The 16,630-nt window shown below is 48.8% G+C and overlaps 1 protein-coding gene and 1 long non-coding RNA gene across 2 annotated transcripts in view; one reads left to right on the top strand and one right to left on the bottom strand.

The window, feature by feature from the left end:
• Nucleotides 1-1,163: 1,163 nt before the first annotated feature.
• On the bottom strand, nucleotides 1,164-4,576 carry LOC110484532 (uncharacterized). The gene is made up of 3 exons (XR_002467783.3): nucleotides 4,313-4,576; nucleotides 1,497-1,631; nucleotides 1,164-1,318 (listed from the first exon to the last, which is right to left on the bottom strand). It is a non-coding gene; the product is annotated as an uncharacterized LOC110484532 (long non-coding RNA).
• Nucleotides 4,577-4,648: 72 nt separating this feature from the next.
• Nucleotides 4,649-16,630, top strand: part of ACVR2B (activin A receptor type 2B) — a 99,998-nt gene continuing 88,016 nt past the window's right edge. Inside the window, exon 1 of the mRNA XM_021555327.4 lies at nucleotides 4,649-5,083. Within this exon, the coding sequence (XP_021411002.1) occupies nucleotides 5,032-5,083 (52 nt within the window). The 5' untranslated portion in view covers nucleotides 4,649-5,031. The remainder of the gene's footprint in view (nucleotides 5,084-16,630) is intronic.

Raw genomic sequence — 16,630 nt, 5'->3', positions numbered from 1 at the left:
ACCGGAGGGAGTTCAATAAATGGAATTTCAGGGTGTCATAAACCCCTGGGCAAAAATCCCCGGGGGTGCAGCTCTGGTGGGTGGTGGCTCTGCCTGTGCCACGCAGCAGGAGGTGCCCTGCTGCAGGAAGGCCGGGCTGTGCCCGTCCCACCGGGTGGCTTTAGGACAACATCCGAAAGGAGCTGGGTGCGTTTCCTCAAAAGCGACGACAGCCGCGTGACAAACGCGCTCGGGGTCCTGCCTGCAGAGCAGCCATCCAGGTGCTGGGGAATGGAGCTTTTCATAGCACGGCTGGATTAAAAATAGGAGCAGCTCTGAGCCCGGGCAGGGACGCAGCCCAAGCCATCCTGTGTTACTCACTCCGCCTGCTCCCGAAGGCTGATGTTTTCTTGGATCGAGCTAAATGCCTCGTCGTGGGGATGCTGGTACACTGAAACACCAGGTCGTATTTTATCACCCCACTTATTTCTCCATACTTCAGCCACGTGGTAGCTGTTTAACAACTTATTCTCCAAATGAAATAAGCAGAAATATTGACCCATCATTTGTTTTCAAATGAAATAAGCAGCTTTATAGGAAATATTGAACCATTATTTGTCATTTCTCTTAAGGCTCCAAATGCATCCTGAGCTGCTGCAGCTCACAGCCAGGACATTTACTTCTCCTTTGACAACTGTTTTCCATTCTCTTTTGCATCTTGTCTGGTCTTCGCAGTGATTTTTTGCCACAAGCAGGTGACAAACATTTTGGTGGCAAAAATTTTGGTGACAAATGTCACCTCACTGTGTGCAGATTAAGAAGCAACAAACCCAAACCCTACTTGTGTGTTCCTGAATAAATAGTGATCACCCCTGACCCATCCCTGTGACAGACACATCTCATTTTCTGGTCTTGGTTTCACCAGCTGTGTATCAATATCCACCTTGCTTTTTCTGTGCCACAGAACCAGCTCAGAACTAGATCTTTGCAGGCTTTTGCTTTAAAAATTATTTTCTTGAGCCTTTTATATAGTTTTACTAATTGCACTGCCCTTCAGTGCATGTGTTAGCAGTAACTTTTCCCCCCAAGAGTATCGTGTTTAAAGTCACAACCACTGTGTTCCTGCCAATGTATTCCTCTTAACTTACAGGAAACTTATGAATGAGGTATGATACCATGAATGATACTATTAATCACTTTATTGCAACTGCACCCTGGAATCCCATTCACTGTCGAGACCTTGTTACGCAAGTGCTGTACGTATATAAAAACAGTCTCCAGCTTCAAAGTGCTTACAAGCCTTTGTAAAAGCCTCCTGAAGTTTTCTGTGAACTTGTTACTGTAAGAAGAAGAAAAAAAAATTACATATTTCTTCTTGGAACAAAACGCTTTTCAAACTTTTAGAAGAATGATTCATGTTTACTCTTATCTCCCTCCAGAGGAAAAGGAAAATGAGAAAATGAGTTTAGGAATATTTTCAGCCTTAGTCCCCATCGGACGAATTTGAGGGAGCTGACCTGCGATTCACTGCTGTGCACAGCATCCGTCCATGCCACACTCCTTTCTCTGATGAGTCAGTGGACCTCACAGACCCAAAGTCTTGAGAATGACCCAACTTCAGCATTTCCCCCTTAAGATTCCTTTGGTGCTCCCTGTAGCCATATTATTTAGTTAGAATTAAAATAAATTGTGGAGAACGTTCAATTCCTGTAATTCTGCCAATGGAGAAACCTTATTAACCCTGAAATGGCCTAAAAATGGATTCTGCTGAGGTGTCCCTTCTCTCCTGGGGACCCTGGACACTGGTTCTGGGGCAGATCCCAGGGTCAAGGGGCTGTTGGGGTGCAGGGGGCTCCAGGACATGAGCAGGGAGCACACATTCCCACTGCCTGGAAGAGGAGGATTGTTTTTTCTACAAGGACCCCTTTTATTCCTCACCCTGGTGGGGCTGTGCTGTGCTCTCCACTGGGAAGGCAAGGGGCAGAGAATTTCTCCAAGACAATGAGATGGCTTTGCCCTGTGCCACCCCACCTCCACCCCATCCACAGCCCTGCCCTTCACCATTCCCTGACCCTAATACCACCCAGCCACTCCCTGCCCTTAAAACCTCCCCTGCCAGCCCCCTCTGCCACCCCCTGCCCCTGTTTGCACCTCCCACTCCCTGCTCCTAACGCCCCCAGTCATTCCCTGACCCTAAACCTTCTGCCCTGCCACCCCCTACCCCTAAACCTGCCCCCTGCAGCCTCCTGCCCCTAAATCTCACCACAGTCCCCTGTCCCTATCCACACACACCCTCTGCCACGCCCTGGCCTGATCCACTTCCCAAAATCTTGCTCCCCAGCTCCCTCCACCATTCCCTGTCCTATTTGCACTTCTCAGAATCCCTGCCCCTAAATCCCCTAAGCCATCTCTGCCCCATAACCTGTCCCATCCACACACACACCTTCCACCACCCTTTTCCCCTAACCTTCCACTGTCCCTAAAACTGCCCCCACCCCTAAACCTCCCTTCCACTCCTCCCTGCCCCAAAATCTCCCCCTTTCTCCTAAACCTCCCCCCTGCAGCCCCTTGCCCCAAAACCTGCTTCTACCCACACTGCCAAGTTCTGTCCCTAAATCTCCACCTTCCCCCACAGCACCCTGTCTGCAAACCTGCCCCTATCCACACATATCCTCCACTTTGCCCTGTCCCTAAATCTTCCACCCCCAAGCCTTCTGTCCCCAAATTTCTCCCACCAGCCTGCTCCACTACCCCCTGCCCTATTTGCATTTCCCCCAACCCCTGCCCCATAGTCTCTTCCTTCTGTCCACATGCCCCTAAACCTGCCCCTATCCACACATGCTCTCTGCCACCTTCTGCCCCTAAATCTCCACCCAGTCCCCTATCCCTAAACCTCCACCCCCTGCACCTAAAACTGCAGCAATACACCAATCCCCTCAGCCACCTTCTGCCCCTAAACCTTCATCTCCCCAAAACCCTCTGTTCCTAAACCTGCCCTTGTCCATAGAAACCCTCCACACACTTTCCCCCTAAACCTCTCCCTCCAGCTCTTGCCCCTACACCCTCTCCCAAACCTCCCTCCCGCCCCGGCAGTGCCCTGCCTGTACCCCCACACACCCTTCTGGCCCCATATGCCCCTAAATCTGCAGTTCCACCTTCTGCCCCTCTCCATACACCTCTGTCCCTAAATCTGCACTCCCACCTTCTGCCCCCTCCACACACACCTCTATGTCCCTAAATCTGCAGTTCCACCTTCTGCCCCTCTCTGCACACACCTCTGTGCCCCTAAATCTGCACTCCCACCTTCTGCCCCTCTCGGCACACACCTTTCTGCCTATTTATGCCCCTAAATCTGCACTCCCACCCTCTGCCCCTACACCTCTCCTCCGCAGGCCCATACCCCTAAACATCTCCATGTCCACACTCATCTTCTCAGCTCCCTTATGCCCCTAAACCTCTCATCCACAGCCTCTGCCTCTAAACTTGCCCATGTCCACACTCATCTCCTCTGCCCCCAAACCTCTCCTGTGAAGCCCCCTGCCCCTAAACCTGCCCATGTCCACACTCATCTCCTCTGCCTCCTTATGCCCCTAAACCTCTCATTTGCAGCCCCTGCCCCTAAACCTGCCCATGTCCACACTCATCTCCTCTGACCCCAAACCTCTCTGAAGCCCATCTCCTCTGCCCCCAAACCTTTCCTCCTCAGCCCCTGCCCCTAAACCTGCCCATGTCCACACTCATCTCCTCTGACCCCAAACCTCTCTGAAGCCCCCTGCCCCTAAACCTGTCCATATCCACTCATCTCCTCTGCCCCCTTATGCCCCCAAACCTCTCCTCCGCAGCCGCTGCCCCCAGACCTGCCCACCCACCCTGGGCAGCCCCCGGCCCCTCTCGGGCGCGGGGCGCGGCCGTGACGGGCAGCGCCGCTCCCCGCTCAGCGCCCGCGCAGCCCCCGCGCCGCACCGCCCCCTCCAGCCCCTTTGTATCCAACATCCGGGTTTCCCCGCTGGCTTCTCCCTTTTTTTAGAAGCCATTTTGGACGCGGTTCAGTTTTTTTTTTTTTTTTAATTATTAAAACAAAACCCCAAAACAACAACAACAACAACATCAAACCCCATCCAAACTCCCTTTCCCTCCCCCCTCCACGCTGCGGGATTTTTTAAAAAATTTTCCTCTCCCTCCTCCCCATCCCGCACATGGCACCTCCCGCCGCGCCCCCGCGCCCGCCGCCCCGCGCAGCCCCGCGATGCCGCGGCCCCCGCCGCTTCCTCCTCATCCTCCTCCTCCTCCTCCGGACCCCGCGGCCGCTCCGCGCCCCCTCTCCGGCCCTTGCCTGCCGCTCCGCAGCCTCCCGCGATGCGGGGTCCGTACAAACCGCGCACGGTCGCGCTCCTGCCGCCGGCCGGGGAGGAGGAGGAGAAGGAGGAGGAGGAGGAGGGAGGAGGAGGAGGAGGAGGAGGAGGAGGAAGAAGAAGGGGGGGGATGCGCGCGTGTGTGCGGGGGGAGCGCGCAACCCGCGCGCGGCTGCGCGGGCACTGCGCGGGAAGCGGCGGGGGAGGGGGCGGGTGCGCGCTCGCCCCTCGCTGCCGGGGGAGCCGGAGGGGCTGGGCTGGGAGGAGGAGGAGGAGGAGGAGGGGGAAGGGGAAGAGGAGGCGGAGGAGGAGGAGGGGGAGTCGGTGTGTGGTGCACGCCGCGCTCCCAGCACAAAAGCCCAGGGAAAGAAACTCTTGGAAAGCTGGGAGCGAGCGGTGGGGCCGGGCAGGAGCAGGTCGAACCGTCCGGGTCTGTTCGTCTCCACTGGATAAATTTTGCAGCTGCGAAGGAATTAAATCCTATTTTCTTCTTCTTGTTGTTGGTTTTTTATTTTTCCCAACCCCTGCCCCCAAGATTTTTTTCTTATTTTTCTTTTTTTTTTCTTTTTGAGAGCGAGAGGGAAGGCAGAGCAGCGCTTCTCCCCCCGCTCATCTTTTCACGCGCTCGATCTTTTTATTTTTATTTTTGTTTCCCTTGGGGTAGAGGTGCACGCAAGGAAAAAAAAAAAAGTAAAGGACTATGTTTGCTTCGTGGCTGACTTTCGCCGTGCTCTGGGGAACTTTCTGTGCAGGTAAGAACCTTTCGGCGTGTTTACCTCCCGCTTGGGCTCTCGGTCGCGTCTCCAAATGCAGAATTGAATGGGCCGTGCGGTTATTTGCAGCCACCCTCCAGCACCCTCCGAAGCAAAGCACCCGAGCTGGGGAATCCCCCCACCGCTGCATCGGCTTAATTTCCTTTATTATTATTCTTATTATTATTATGGTTTATTTTTCTTTTCACTCCCTCTCCCTCCCTCTCCGTTTTCTCCCTGCTCGCAGGACGAGCCTTCCCGTGCTGCTTTTTGTTCCCTCCAGGCAGCCTGTGGGAATTCATGGCAATGTAAACACGGCGCGATCTCGAGGAAACTTTGCAAAAATGGGCATTTACTTCTGGGAGGGGGCGTGGGGGAGAAGCCGAGGATGTTGCTGGGGGAGGGGGACAAGTTGGGAGCAGCGGGAGGAGCGCTGGGGTCCCTCCGGAATGGTGCGGGGTCTCTCAGGTAGTGGCCATGTGTGCGCTCCGCTCCTGCCGGGCTGCGGTTGTGTAACTCGGGGGGGTGTGCGGGACTCCCCCTCCACCACGAAGGTCCCCCCCGATTCCCCGTCTGTCCCCCGGGACCCGCGGTCCCGTAGGGATTAGCACGGACCGAGCCTATTGGGACTGGCTGGCTCCGCGGGGAGAAAGTTGGGAAAAAGGGGGTGTGTGCGGCGGGGGCTGCCTGGGGAGCATCCCTCCGGAGGAGGATTCTGCGGCGGAGGAGGGTGCTTATTTGTATCTTCTTCATCCCGTTTATTTTACGGACATGGACTACAAACTTCATCTCCAACCTGCGCGGTGCGCGTCGTGCCGAGGGACGCGGGTGGAAGTTCGCCCAAAGCCCGAGCACGGCCGGGGGAGTTGGAGGGGACACCCGGGCATAGCTCGGGGAGGTGGGCAGGGGTCTCCATGGGGTGCCTCATCCCGCAGCCCTCGAGGGGGCGGGAGCGGCCGGACCCGCCGTGCTGCCCCCAGCACCTGAAAACGCGGGCACGCTGGAAATCCCCGCGCTCCCCAATTTACCTCCTTGTTTTTATTATTCCTTATATTATTAGTATTATTTCCTCCATTCTGTCCTGTTATCGCTGCATTTTCCTCAGGAGAAGCCGGTGCGGCAGCAATTTTGCCTTCCCCTCTTGCCTGGTCACCACGATCCCCCCAGGGCTGAGCCCCCCGCCCCGGCTGCGGGCAGTGACTTGTTCCGATCCTTCCACCGCCCATCCCGGGAGCTGCGGGGACCAGGGAGGGGTACGGGGCGGGTGCTGGGGGGGCTGTTTGTGGCCGGGGGTTCCCGGGGGCAGCGTGCGGGAGGCAGCGATGCTGCGGCCGTGCCCGCTCCGCGCTGGGCAGCCGGGGAGTTCCCGGCGGCTTTGCCATCACCCATTGTGCGGGTGGGGGGCAGGGGGGGTTTCCCCGCGTGTGCGTGGCCGTGGCCGGGTCCCCGGGTGTCCGGGGAAGGCGCTGCCCGGCGGGGCCGCGGGGGGAGCCGGCCCCAGGGCGCTCCTGCAGCCGGGCTTCCTTTGTTCCGAGTGCCCATTAAATATGCGCTGCCACCGCCTGCCTCTGCCATTGCCGCCGGTGCCAGCGCTTCATTTATTTTTTTTTAAGTCACACCGAAAGTGCGTGCGAGCGGCAATTAAAAAAAAAAAAAAAAAAAGGGAGCGGACAATAAAAATTAAATAATAATAAAAAAAAAGAATGTCTTAGTGAGCCAAGCCAGCTCGGGGTTTTTTATCTGATGGCTGGGACACTTGTACGCAGCTTTGTTTGCATGTGTTGGGAAGGGGGTTGTGCGGGTTTGTATTTACATAGCAGTGCTGAGGAGAGCAGGTATTTTGGAAGGGGGGGCGGGGGGGTTGTGTGTGTGCCAGCAGCATTCCTGGTGCTCGGCGTTGCTATCATCACAACAGCTCTCCTGGCTGGAAAATTCTATTATGTGCATAAAGGAGATTTATGGTCAATGTATTTTCTTTCCATATATCTTGGAATCCTTTTATCTCGGGTGATTCAATAAAAGAGATGGCTTCCGGATTTAGTTTTTGGTTTTGTTTTTTGGGTATGGCGTTGGGTTTTTGTTAGGTTTGGTTTTGGTGTTTAACCTGATCCTATGTCTCTGTGCACAGAGTGGCTGAAATCTAAGTTGGAGAGAAAAAAAAGCAATTGCTTTTAAAAAAAAAGCACCCTGAAAGCTTCTTAATTGCATCATGTTATGAAAAAGATAATCTGACAGGGCATACCTGTGCTGAATTTTTCCTCTCCCCCCCCCCTTCCCCCGAAAATACAGTAAAGAAACTCCAGAAAATGAATATAATTCTGTTTATTTGGAAAGGTCCTTTTGAAACACTAAATCAGTGCATGAGCCATTCTGTAAATCCCTCCCTCTCTTTTAAAGCCTTTCTGCCTTTCTTGTGATATTTATGAGTGTTTATCAACGTGATCTTCATTGTCCAGTTTTCCCTAAAGCTGTTCAGTAAAAAAAAAAAAAAAGAAAAGAAAACAAGCTGAGATACCCAAAGTTGGAATGTGTTGCTGGGATTCAGAGCACTGGGCTTTGCTCAAAGTATGCCTTTTGTGTGTGTACATGTTAGGGCTCTGTGAAAGTGGTGGGCTTTTCGAAAATCACTTAACCTCCATTGTTGATGCTTCTCATCTCTACCTTGGCTGGCTGTAACAAAGCAAGCACGGGCTGCTGTTCTTTAAAAAAAATATATCTGTTATGCTTAGTTTTTTGGAATATTGAGGATTCATTGAGGAAAACATTATGTTTATTTTTAGCCCTTTGTTTGCAAATTCTCTGCAGCCCAAATGTTCAGAAATCATGTTTTAATCGATGAGCTTGAGAAAATACAGAAGGTGTAAAAGGATTTGTCTTACAGAATGCATTGCTAACATGTTTTCCAAGCCATTACATTACTTTTATTTCGATGCAAGTTTAAGTAATGCCATGCAACATTGAACTGTGCTGCAAATGGATCTGGTCTCCTCTTTCACTGTCTTGTATTTATCCTCTTGTGCTCGAGAAAGGGAATAAAACCGGCTTCATTAGCTTGCTAATTAAACACAATGAAGTGCGTGGCCCAAGGTTAATGGCAATGGCCTTTAAAAACACAAAACTCTTGAACAGGTGTTTAGGATATATATATTTTTTAATCTGCTATCAAATCTGGATGATTATACCACCAACATAACCACTGTCAGAGTTCTGTGGAGAAGAAAATGCTGTGTTAGAGATGCCAGTGATCAGTGCATTATTTTTAGTGCCATTATTTATAAACACCTCTCCAGGTCCTGCACAACCTGTGGTTTAGCTCCCCGCTTCTCCCCCCTCTCCATTTCGAAGCATCCTCCCTTTGGCTGCTGTGGACCAAGCAGCATTAAAAATCCTGGATCTCTGGAGCAGAGTGAGGGTCTAACCTGAGCCTGGGGAGTTAACTAAAGTATTTCCAGGCTGGAATTGCTGCCATTGCTGGTGCCTGTGAGCAGCCCGTGTGGCTGGATGCGGTGGGGAGGAGCGGCCAGTTAAAGCGGAGGGCTCAAGCTGTCACCAGCCTCCCGTCCGCTCTGCTCTCCATCAGCCAAAACGCGCTTGTCAGGCTTTTTTGTGCTCCATGTGACGCAACAGTTGTGGACCTCCCCTGCTGACACTGAATAGATGGTAGGAAAGAAAAAAGCAGGCCAACCTCGCTGGTTTTTTTTTTTTCCCCCCTCCTTTTTTTTTCTCTTTTTTTTTTTTTCTTCTCTTTTCTGTTTTGTTGTTGTTTTTATTCTCCTCTCTCCCTCCCACCATTCTCCCCCTTCCCCATGCACACAGATCAGCCTAGGAGGGCTCCCTGGCTTCTCCAGTTCTGGGGAGCAGGACCAGTGCACAGGCTGAGGTGGAAGAGACCATCTTTTGAGATGTTTGGGATGGGATGATGGGACCGGCCCAGGAATGCTGCTGCTGTGATATCCATGGGGTGGGTCCTCCTGCAGAAGTGTTGCAGGTGTAAAAGGAAACAAGGGATGCTTATCTTTATTTATCAAGGGTAAAGGAGGTGGATGGCAGAGATTTTTTGAGGCTGGGCACCTGTCAGGGGTGTGTTTGTGCACCCTGCCCAAAGGCAAAGTTGCCTGTTCCTAGAAAGCCATGACACCTTTAAAATAAAATAAACAGAAGTCAAAGTTACTCCATGTCTGGGGCCTTGTAGCAGAAGGTATTTTGGCTGTCATGTTCCAGGACCTTTTAGAAACATTTCTAAAATTTAGTGTTATAGTAGTTGACCTTGCAGTGCTGCACTAGAATAGTCAGAATCAAATGCGATTTTAGGAGCACAGGCTCTTTCGAGCCCCATGAAATGTAAATTGAAATGACCTTTCTATCAAACACATGCAAGACAGTGGTCTAAAAGTTGTGAAAGTCTCTTGCTAACCCCCTGCTCCTGGCTCTGCAGGGCCCAGGCAAGGAAGGACACTGATGCCCTAATCTCCTTACAGTGCTTCCCAGCCCTTGCCTGGAAATGTGTGTCCAGCCCTGTCAGCTGGCACTGGAGAAGTGTGGCTGAAATTTGGGAAGGGTGCAGGTAGGGGAGAGCACCTGCTAGTGTCCAGCTGTGATGTGAAAACCCTGATGGGTTCTTGCCCTCAGGCAACCAGAGAAGTGCTTGTACACTGAGAAAGTCTCATGGAGGCAGCTTGGAAAGTCAGGGCTGGCCGGTGCCTGCTGTAGAATTGGCGTTTTCTTGCTGCTGGGCTGGAGGAGTGGTGTCACTGAGGCAGGTGGCCAAGTTTTCCAGGTCCCTTGGTGGGCAGGGAGGGATGCAGGGAGATGGGCAGTGAGGGATGCAGTGAGGTGAGCAGGAGATGGGCAGGGAGGGATGCAGGGAGGGATGCAGTGAAGGATGCAGTGAGGGATGTAGGAAGGTGGGCAGGGAGGGATGCAGGGAGATGGGCAGTGAAGGATGCAGGGAGGTGGGCAGGGAGGTGCTATGCCTTGGCACCACTGCAGCTTCAGTGCTCTCCCTGCAACAAAACGTTGTGGGAACTCGGGAAATGGGAACCACAGAGTGTAATCTCTGCTTTAAAGAGGTGTTGTCTTTCTCTTTTATCCCTCCTTGGCCTTTGATTTTAAAACTAGCAGGGGAGTGTGATTTTCCTGCCTGGCCAATAGCACTGCCTGGGTCTGAATTATTCAGTGTAGCACTTGGCATTCTGCACCCTGTTCCCACTTAAGCTCTTTTTCGCCTGTTCCTTCATGTGGAGATTTTCACATCAGTGAAATTGGATGTGTTTAAGAGAGGTGTTTGTGGCCCAAGTATTCACCAGTATAAGCTCTACTCTTCCCCTTCCCTTTCCCCTCCGTTAACTATTGAGGATCAACTAATGTCTAATCTCTTCTCTTTATTATTACTTCATTCTGAAATCATTTTGTATCTCATTAGTCATTTATTCCTTTAAGGTATATTAGAAAAATATATATCACTGCCCCTCAGCCTTCTTTGTAAGGTTTCTTGGAGCTACTGAACTCAGCAGGGCAAAGAAGTAAATTAAAAATGAAACACCCTGTCTGTGTTCTGCAGACCCAGCACATTTTATGCTTAGATTTGAATATACCTGTTGGTCTTTTTCATCAGTTTCATGTTCTTTTCTCTTTGTCATCTTCCTCCTTTACTAAGGTATAGCTTCAATTCAAACTAAAAGTTAAGAGCAGCAATTGTCAGTGTACACTATACACTAATAATATGCTTCCCTCCAGCACAAAAGTGCCTCTTATTTTGCCAGTATTTGAATCTTTTAGTCTGATTAGATTATTGCATGTGGCATTGGTCCATCATGCTGCTTAAGAAAAAAAATCTGTTGCTGGTGTCTAGAAAAATACAGGTACCTCAGAAAAATACAGCTCCTCTTTTTGCAAAGTGCTGTTTGTGTAGAGAGAAGGTCCCTGCCCCAAAAGCCCTGAGCAGAGGGGCCAAGAGGGAGGAAATTCTGCCTGCAAGCACTCCCTGCTGCATCATGAAGTGGTTCAGCCAAGGTCACACCCAAAATTTTGTACCTGTAACTGAAATAAGTATATGATGAAGAAATGTTTCTGTAAGGGGTAAAATTTGGCTTCAACCTGAGTGTGCTCTGTCCACTTCACGGGATTTTTAAAATTTCTTTTCTTCTGATGACTGTGCTGGAGGTGGTTGGTGTATGTTTAATTTTGGAAAGATCATTTTCTCTTAGGTTGGGCTGCCTGCAAGCAGGGATCGGTTCATAGAGGTGTGCAAAAAGCAGAAGAGAGGAAGGAGCAGCTTGTTTGTGCCTGGCTGGAGGAGGATGTGAATGACCAGTGTGAATGATGTGTTCCTCATCAATAATTCCACAATTTCCACCTCGGTGTGGCCTTTCACCACGGATTGGGTTTCGGACTTTGGGGGAGCCCTGCTCAGAGGATTGCACAGCCCTGGCTGCAGAGCAAGAGGCAGTCTGGACCTGGGGCATCCTTTTTTGCCTTCATGATGGGTTTGGGGTGTATTAAGGAGCTGAAATAAACCTTTGAAAGTGTTTTTTCTAGAAGTGAAACTTCTATCTCTGGATGTTTAATCTGGGAACTTAGCAAAAATTTACCAGTAATTCCCTGGTGGGTGTGCCTTCTCTGAGATCTTGAAGTCAGTGGCATCCCCTTGGGTCCCCTTGGGTCCATGGCTGGTGCTCTGACCACCTCATTATCCTTTTTTGTCCACATGGAATTAAATTTGCTGGGGAAAATAGAATATTTTTGGTAATTTTATTAAACCAGAGGTATAATTTTGGGTTTTTTTCTCCTGTCTCAGTCATGAAGATAGTAATGTATAGTGTATGAGTGCCTCTTCTTTAAATAAAGAGAATAAAGCACATGAAAAGATGCAATCTGAGCTCCATTAATTTTCACAGAAGTGGGTACTCATGCAAATTTAGGTGTGGATTTTGAACTGGACTTCTTGTGTCTAGTAAGTACTTCTGTGTGACAAAGGGAGAAGAAAAAGGTGCTCCTGGGAGCAGAGGGGGTGAGTTAATCCTCCTCCAGTAAAGCTGGAAATGGAATGTATTGCTGTCAGTTTTATAGAGAAATAAACAAAACCTGGGGGAAATGAGTGTGTCTGGCACTTTCTGGACCAACCCCAAATCCCAGACCTGTGCTGAATGAGTCCCAAACCACAGCAGCAAAGGCTGTAATTTTAAAAATTCCATACTAGCTGACACTCTAGGGTCTTAGGTGCTGTGACTGCCTCTGCCTTTTTTTTAAAAAATTACTTATTTGTCTTATTTAAAGCTTTTTCCCATTATAGAACTTGCTTTCTTAGTGGTAGCAGAACTTTAAATTTTCTGTGTGGTGCCAGTAGTGCTAATGCAATGCTTCTTTCTAATTTATTTCTCTAAGGTGTGAGATGATAAGCCTTTGAGTGGATGAGAGGGATAAAGTTAGCTCCATTTGTGCTTGATCTATCAAATGGTCAATCTAGGTCACTAACTGTTCTTTTCTTCAACATTTAGCTATTTAAAAATGCCTTGTGTAATGGGTGCAACCTCTAAAATTTGGCTTTTAGGAATATTTTGCTTATACATAATTTACCTCTGCTGACTGCTTTGAATTCCTGGGGAGGGAGGAATGCAACCATGGGTCTGAAGCGAAGAAAAGTTCAATCAGAACTCGTCTCCTTGTTGTGACTTTTAAAAAGTATTTTAGAAAATGAGAATATTGCAGGTGTTTTAAGCCCTTTTAGTGGTTTTCTTATGTTTTGCAGTCTCTGGATTGCTTCTGCGGGCTGGTGGCTGTTGCTGCAGCTTGGCTGAGCTGTCTGCAAACTCCCCCCTCCAGCTGCTCTGTTTGCTACTGATACTTTCTTCTTCTGGGAAAAGAGGGAATTTGAGCTTTGCACAGTCCATGTCCAGGCCTTTCTCTGAGGCAGCAAGCTGAGCTTTACAATGGGGAAGGTGTGAGGAGGCTGTGGCAGTGGGTTTGGAAGAGCCAGTGAGCTTTGTAGGCACTCAAGTGTGAGAAGGCTTTGCTTCAGACCTGTGCATTGCCACATGGATTTGCAGGAGTCCCTTACTCAGCAGAGAGAAACTGCTTTTGACTTGGGATGCAGCTGCTCAGCAAAGTCCAGATTTGTGGTTATCCTGGTGGTAGCCTTGTCCTCACCCTTGGGACAACTGAGCCATGGCAATGCGACCTCCAGGCTCCCAGCTCTTTTCTTTCTCCAAGACTTTATGTTTTGGGGGTTTTATTTCCCCTCAGTATGGCAGCTGGAACAGTGGGATTTATATGGCCACTTTAGTTCCTGAGAGTAATTAGTGGGTTAAGAATGCTGATTTCCCCTGTATATTTGCAGGCTGAGAAATTCAGTTGTCCTTGGGTTTTTGTGGTGAGAGTATCCAGTTACAGCCCAGCAGCAGCTATTGGGCAGCTCTTGGGTGCACAAAAGTTTGAACTCATAATCCTTTTCTTTCACATGCACCCACAGCTTATCAGGCACTTTTAATTTTATAGGAAAGCTGTTAAAGCACATTCTTACACCTGGGGTAAGGCATTTTTCCAAATACCTATTGCAGTTGTGCTGGAAAACACTCACCTGTCTGGCTCCTAAAAAGTGAGTTTTTGTGATGGGCAACAGGCACTGGTGCTGACACACCTGGAACAGTTCCCTGCTATGAAATTCCTCTTTATGTGAGGAGCCTGGGATGCAGACAAAGCTTAGCACAACCTGAAGCAGGATGGTGTTTTTTGATGCTTTGTGCTGCTTTCCTGGGATGCTGCTGCCAGGTGTGGTGTGGGACTGAGTGCCCAGGGGATGCTGTCATGGGGTGTGCCCTGCCACTGAGCTGTCTCAGCCCTGCTCCTGGCCTTCCTTTGAAATATTTCAAAGACAAATGTTTTTTTAAAAAAACCAAACCAAAACACGAATCGCAACTTCCTCCTCCCAAAAAAGCAAACCTCAGAAAAAAGCTGAAGAATCCCCCAAACAACCCAGAACTCATGGAAATGAATGTTTTGATCTGATTGCTGTTGTTTTATTACCATAGGCTCTTCCTCAAGCTCCTTGAGCATAGTTGTAAAGTGAAATCGTGAAGCTGGGCCCTGTGGAAGGGCTCAAAAATAGCAATAAGTTCCCGTGTAGGTTTTAATCACCTTTTACAGTCTTTGAAACAACACAGGGTCCCTCCAGTCCCAATTTCCAGGCTTCTTTGGGAATGTGGTAAAGACCAGCAATGCCTGGTGGAGCCTTCTGATGAGCACACTTGCTAACCCTGGGTGTTTCCTCTCCTGGGTACAGCTTGGTGGCACAAAGCTCATTCAGCCTGGATTTTTCTGGATGCAAAAAAAAAAAAAAAAAAAAAAAAAAAGGAAAGGAAAAAAACCCCACCCATTGAATGTGCTGTCCCCAGGGCTGCTGTCTCCTGATGCCCTGAACACTCTGCCTGTTCACATTTGCTGGAGATTGGCTGCCATTCCTGGAGGGTATTTTAACATTTATATCATGCCTTAGATAACTATGGAAGTCTTTTACAGCTTCTGTCATCATCTAATGGGACAGAGTTAGTGTTGCTAAAAGCAAACACGAAAAACTTTTTTTTTTTTTTTTTTTTCTTAATTGGCAATATAATTTCCTTTCCCATGCAATCGCGTAGGGATCGACTGCTTATTCTGTAGCAGCTAAAAAGAAGCCCTCCAAGGTAACTGTGAGCCTGGGAGGTAAATGAGATGCAAGTGTATCTGTCTGGGTAACTGTGTCTCTAGGCTCCTTCTTAATGAATCCCTGGTGAAAGAAGAGACCCTGGGCGAGGGCCGTGCCCTTCTCCTGCCCCCCTGAGCCCCGCTGACGTCCCCGATGCTTTTTGTACCTGGAAATGATTTTGAACGAGCTAACATGCACAGCTTTGAAGCGTGGTGCCACGAAATAAAGCTGGCTAAAAATAGGTCTGAGTATGAGAGACAGGCAAAAAGTGGGAGAGGGGGGAGCTGAGAGTCGTTTTACAGGCATTGTTGATAGAATTTCAGGGTCCCGAGGAGGGAAGATGAATGTCTTTCTGTTATAGTAACAGCTGCTCTCTGTCCATCGGGATCCAGTGTTTGCCTATCCAACTCATAATAATTAAACAAAAGAGTTATTTCATAGCAGCCTTGGTGGAGGATTTATGTTGGAATTTTATCTTTTTCGGTTTATACTTTTCTTCGTCTAATTCAGGAAAATATAAAGTTAACCTCTCACCTGGGCTGGGGCTCACCCCTCATCAGATCTGTTACAGCTGAGGGGAAGCTCTCTGGTGACTGGGCCATTCGGAGCTATATTAATTAAACAAACCAAAAAGGAAAAAAAAAACATTAAGCTTCTCTATTGCACTTGTTCTGTGTGAGCTTACTGTGTCCTGAATGTGCAATTCAGGTGTTAGTAGCTCCCTAGTATGGCCACTCAATGCAATATGCAGATTTTTTTTCTTCTTTCTTTTTACTTTTTAGTGATTTCCACTCCCCTCCCCATCTTGAGAGCTAGGAGGTCTCTTGTCTCAGAGGAGAAACACAAAGAAGTCTAAGATGCAAAGTAACAGCATTTTGGGAACTGATCTGCATTTTGGGAATGGATCTACCTTGTGTGGCTTTATTCTGATGCATTAACTCTGCAAAACCCCTTGGTGTGGTCAGTCTTGGAGGCAGAGAGGTGCAGAGTGAGGCAGAGCTTCCTTCCTTGGTACCTTCTCATGTATTCAGCCACAACTTTTAACACAATTTGGGGTTAAAAGCCTCCTTTTTGCAGAACGCTCCCACCGTGTTCTGTCACCTGCCTCCATGGAGGGTTTCCAGAAGATTGCACCTGGGAAAAGCTGGTTTGTCACTTCTTTCCATCACAGTGGCACAGCTTTTTTAAAAGGCACGCTGAAGCTACCATTCCTTGAAGTTGACAGGCTAGAATTTATCCACTGTTGAAGCTCCACAAGCAGCTCCCTGACGTCCAGGGCTCCTATCACAGGATCCTTTCCCAAGCCTTAATGGAATCCATGCCTCCATGTAGCTGCCTTCTGAACCCTGCCTCTTAATTTAATACCATTTACCCCTCTCCAGAGGAGAGTAGACCCAGTTGGATGGTAAGGTTAAAACCTGAGCTGTGCTATGTTTATATTTATAATTTCTGCTGGTGAAATATGGACCTGAGACTTTGCGAATTCATTTAAACCTCATAGTTAATAGGCAATAGTGGAAATGTACCATGTGCATGATTGTTGCAGTGACCTGATTTCACATGCACATCTTATCTAACTTCTGATAAAAATAAAAAAAAGAATTATATATGAAATTGATTTTGGGAGCCCTGTGAAGGAGAAGGAAACCATTTATTTCAACCCCCAAATTCCTCTGAGCTGTAGAAACATTGTCAAAGTAATTGTAGCCTTTTCAATTTTTTTTCTACGTAGATTTCTTTCTGTGTAGTCTCAGAAAAACTGTGCTCTGTTGATGGATGTCACTGGTTTTTTACTTGAGACAAATATCTCCCAAGGTATTGTTTGAGTGATGTAGAATTGGTTCATGTGTAAAATTCTAGCTTTTCAT

Source organism: Lonchura striata, chromosome 2, assembly GCF_050655825.1.
Source record: "Lonchura striata isolate lonStrDom1 chromosome 2, ASM5065582v1, whole genome shotgun sequence".
NCBI lineage: Eukaryota > Metazoa > Chordata > Aves > Passeriformes > Estrildidae > Lonchura > Lonchura striata.
Note: the sequence above shows the minus strand (reverse complement) of the source record. Positions and strands in the feature narration are given on the sequence as shown.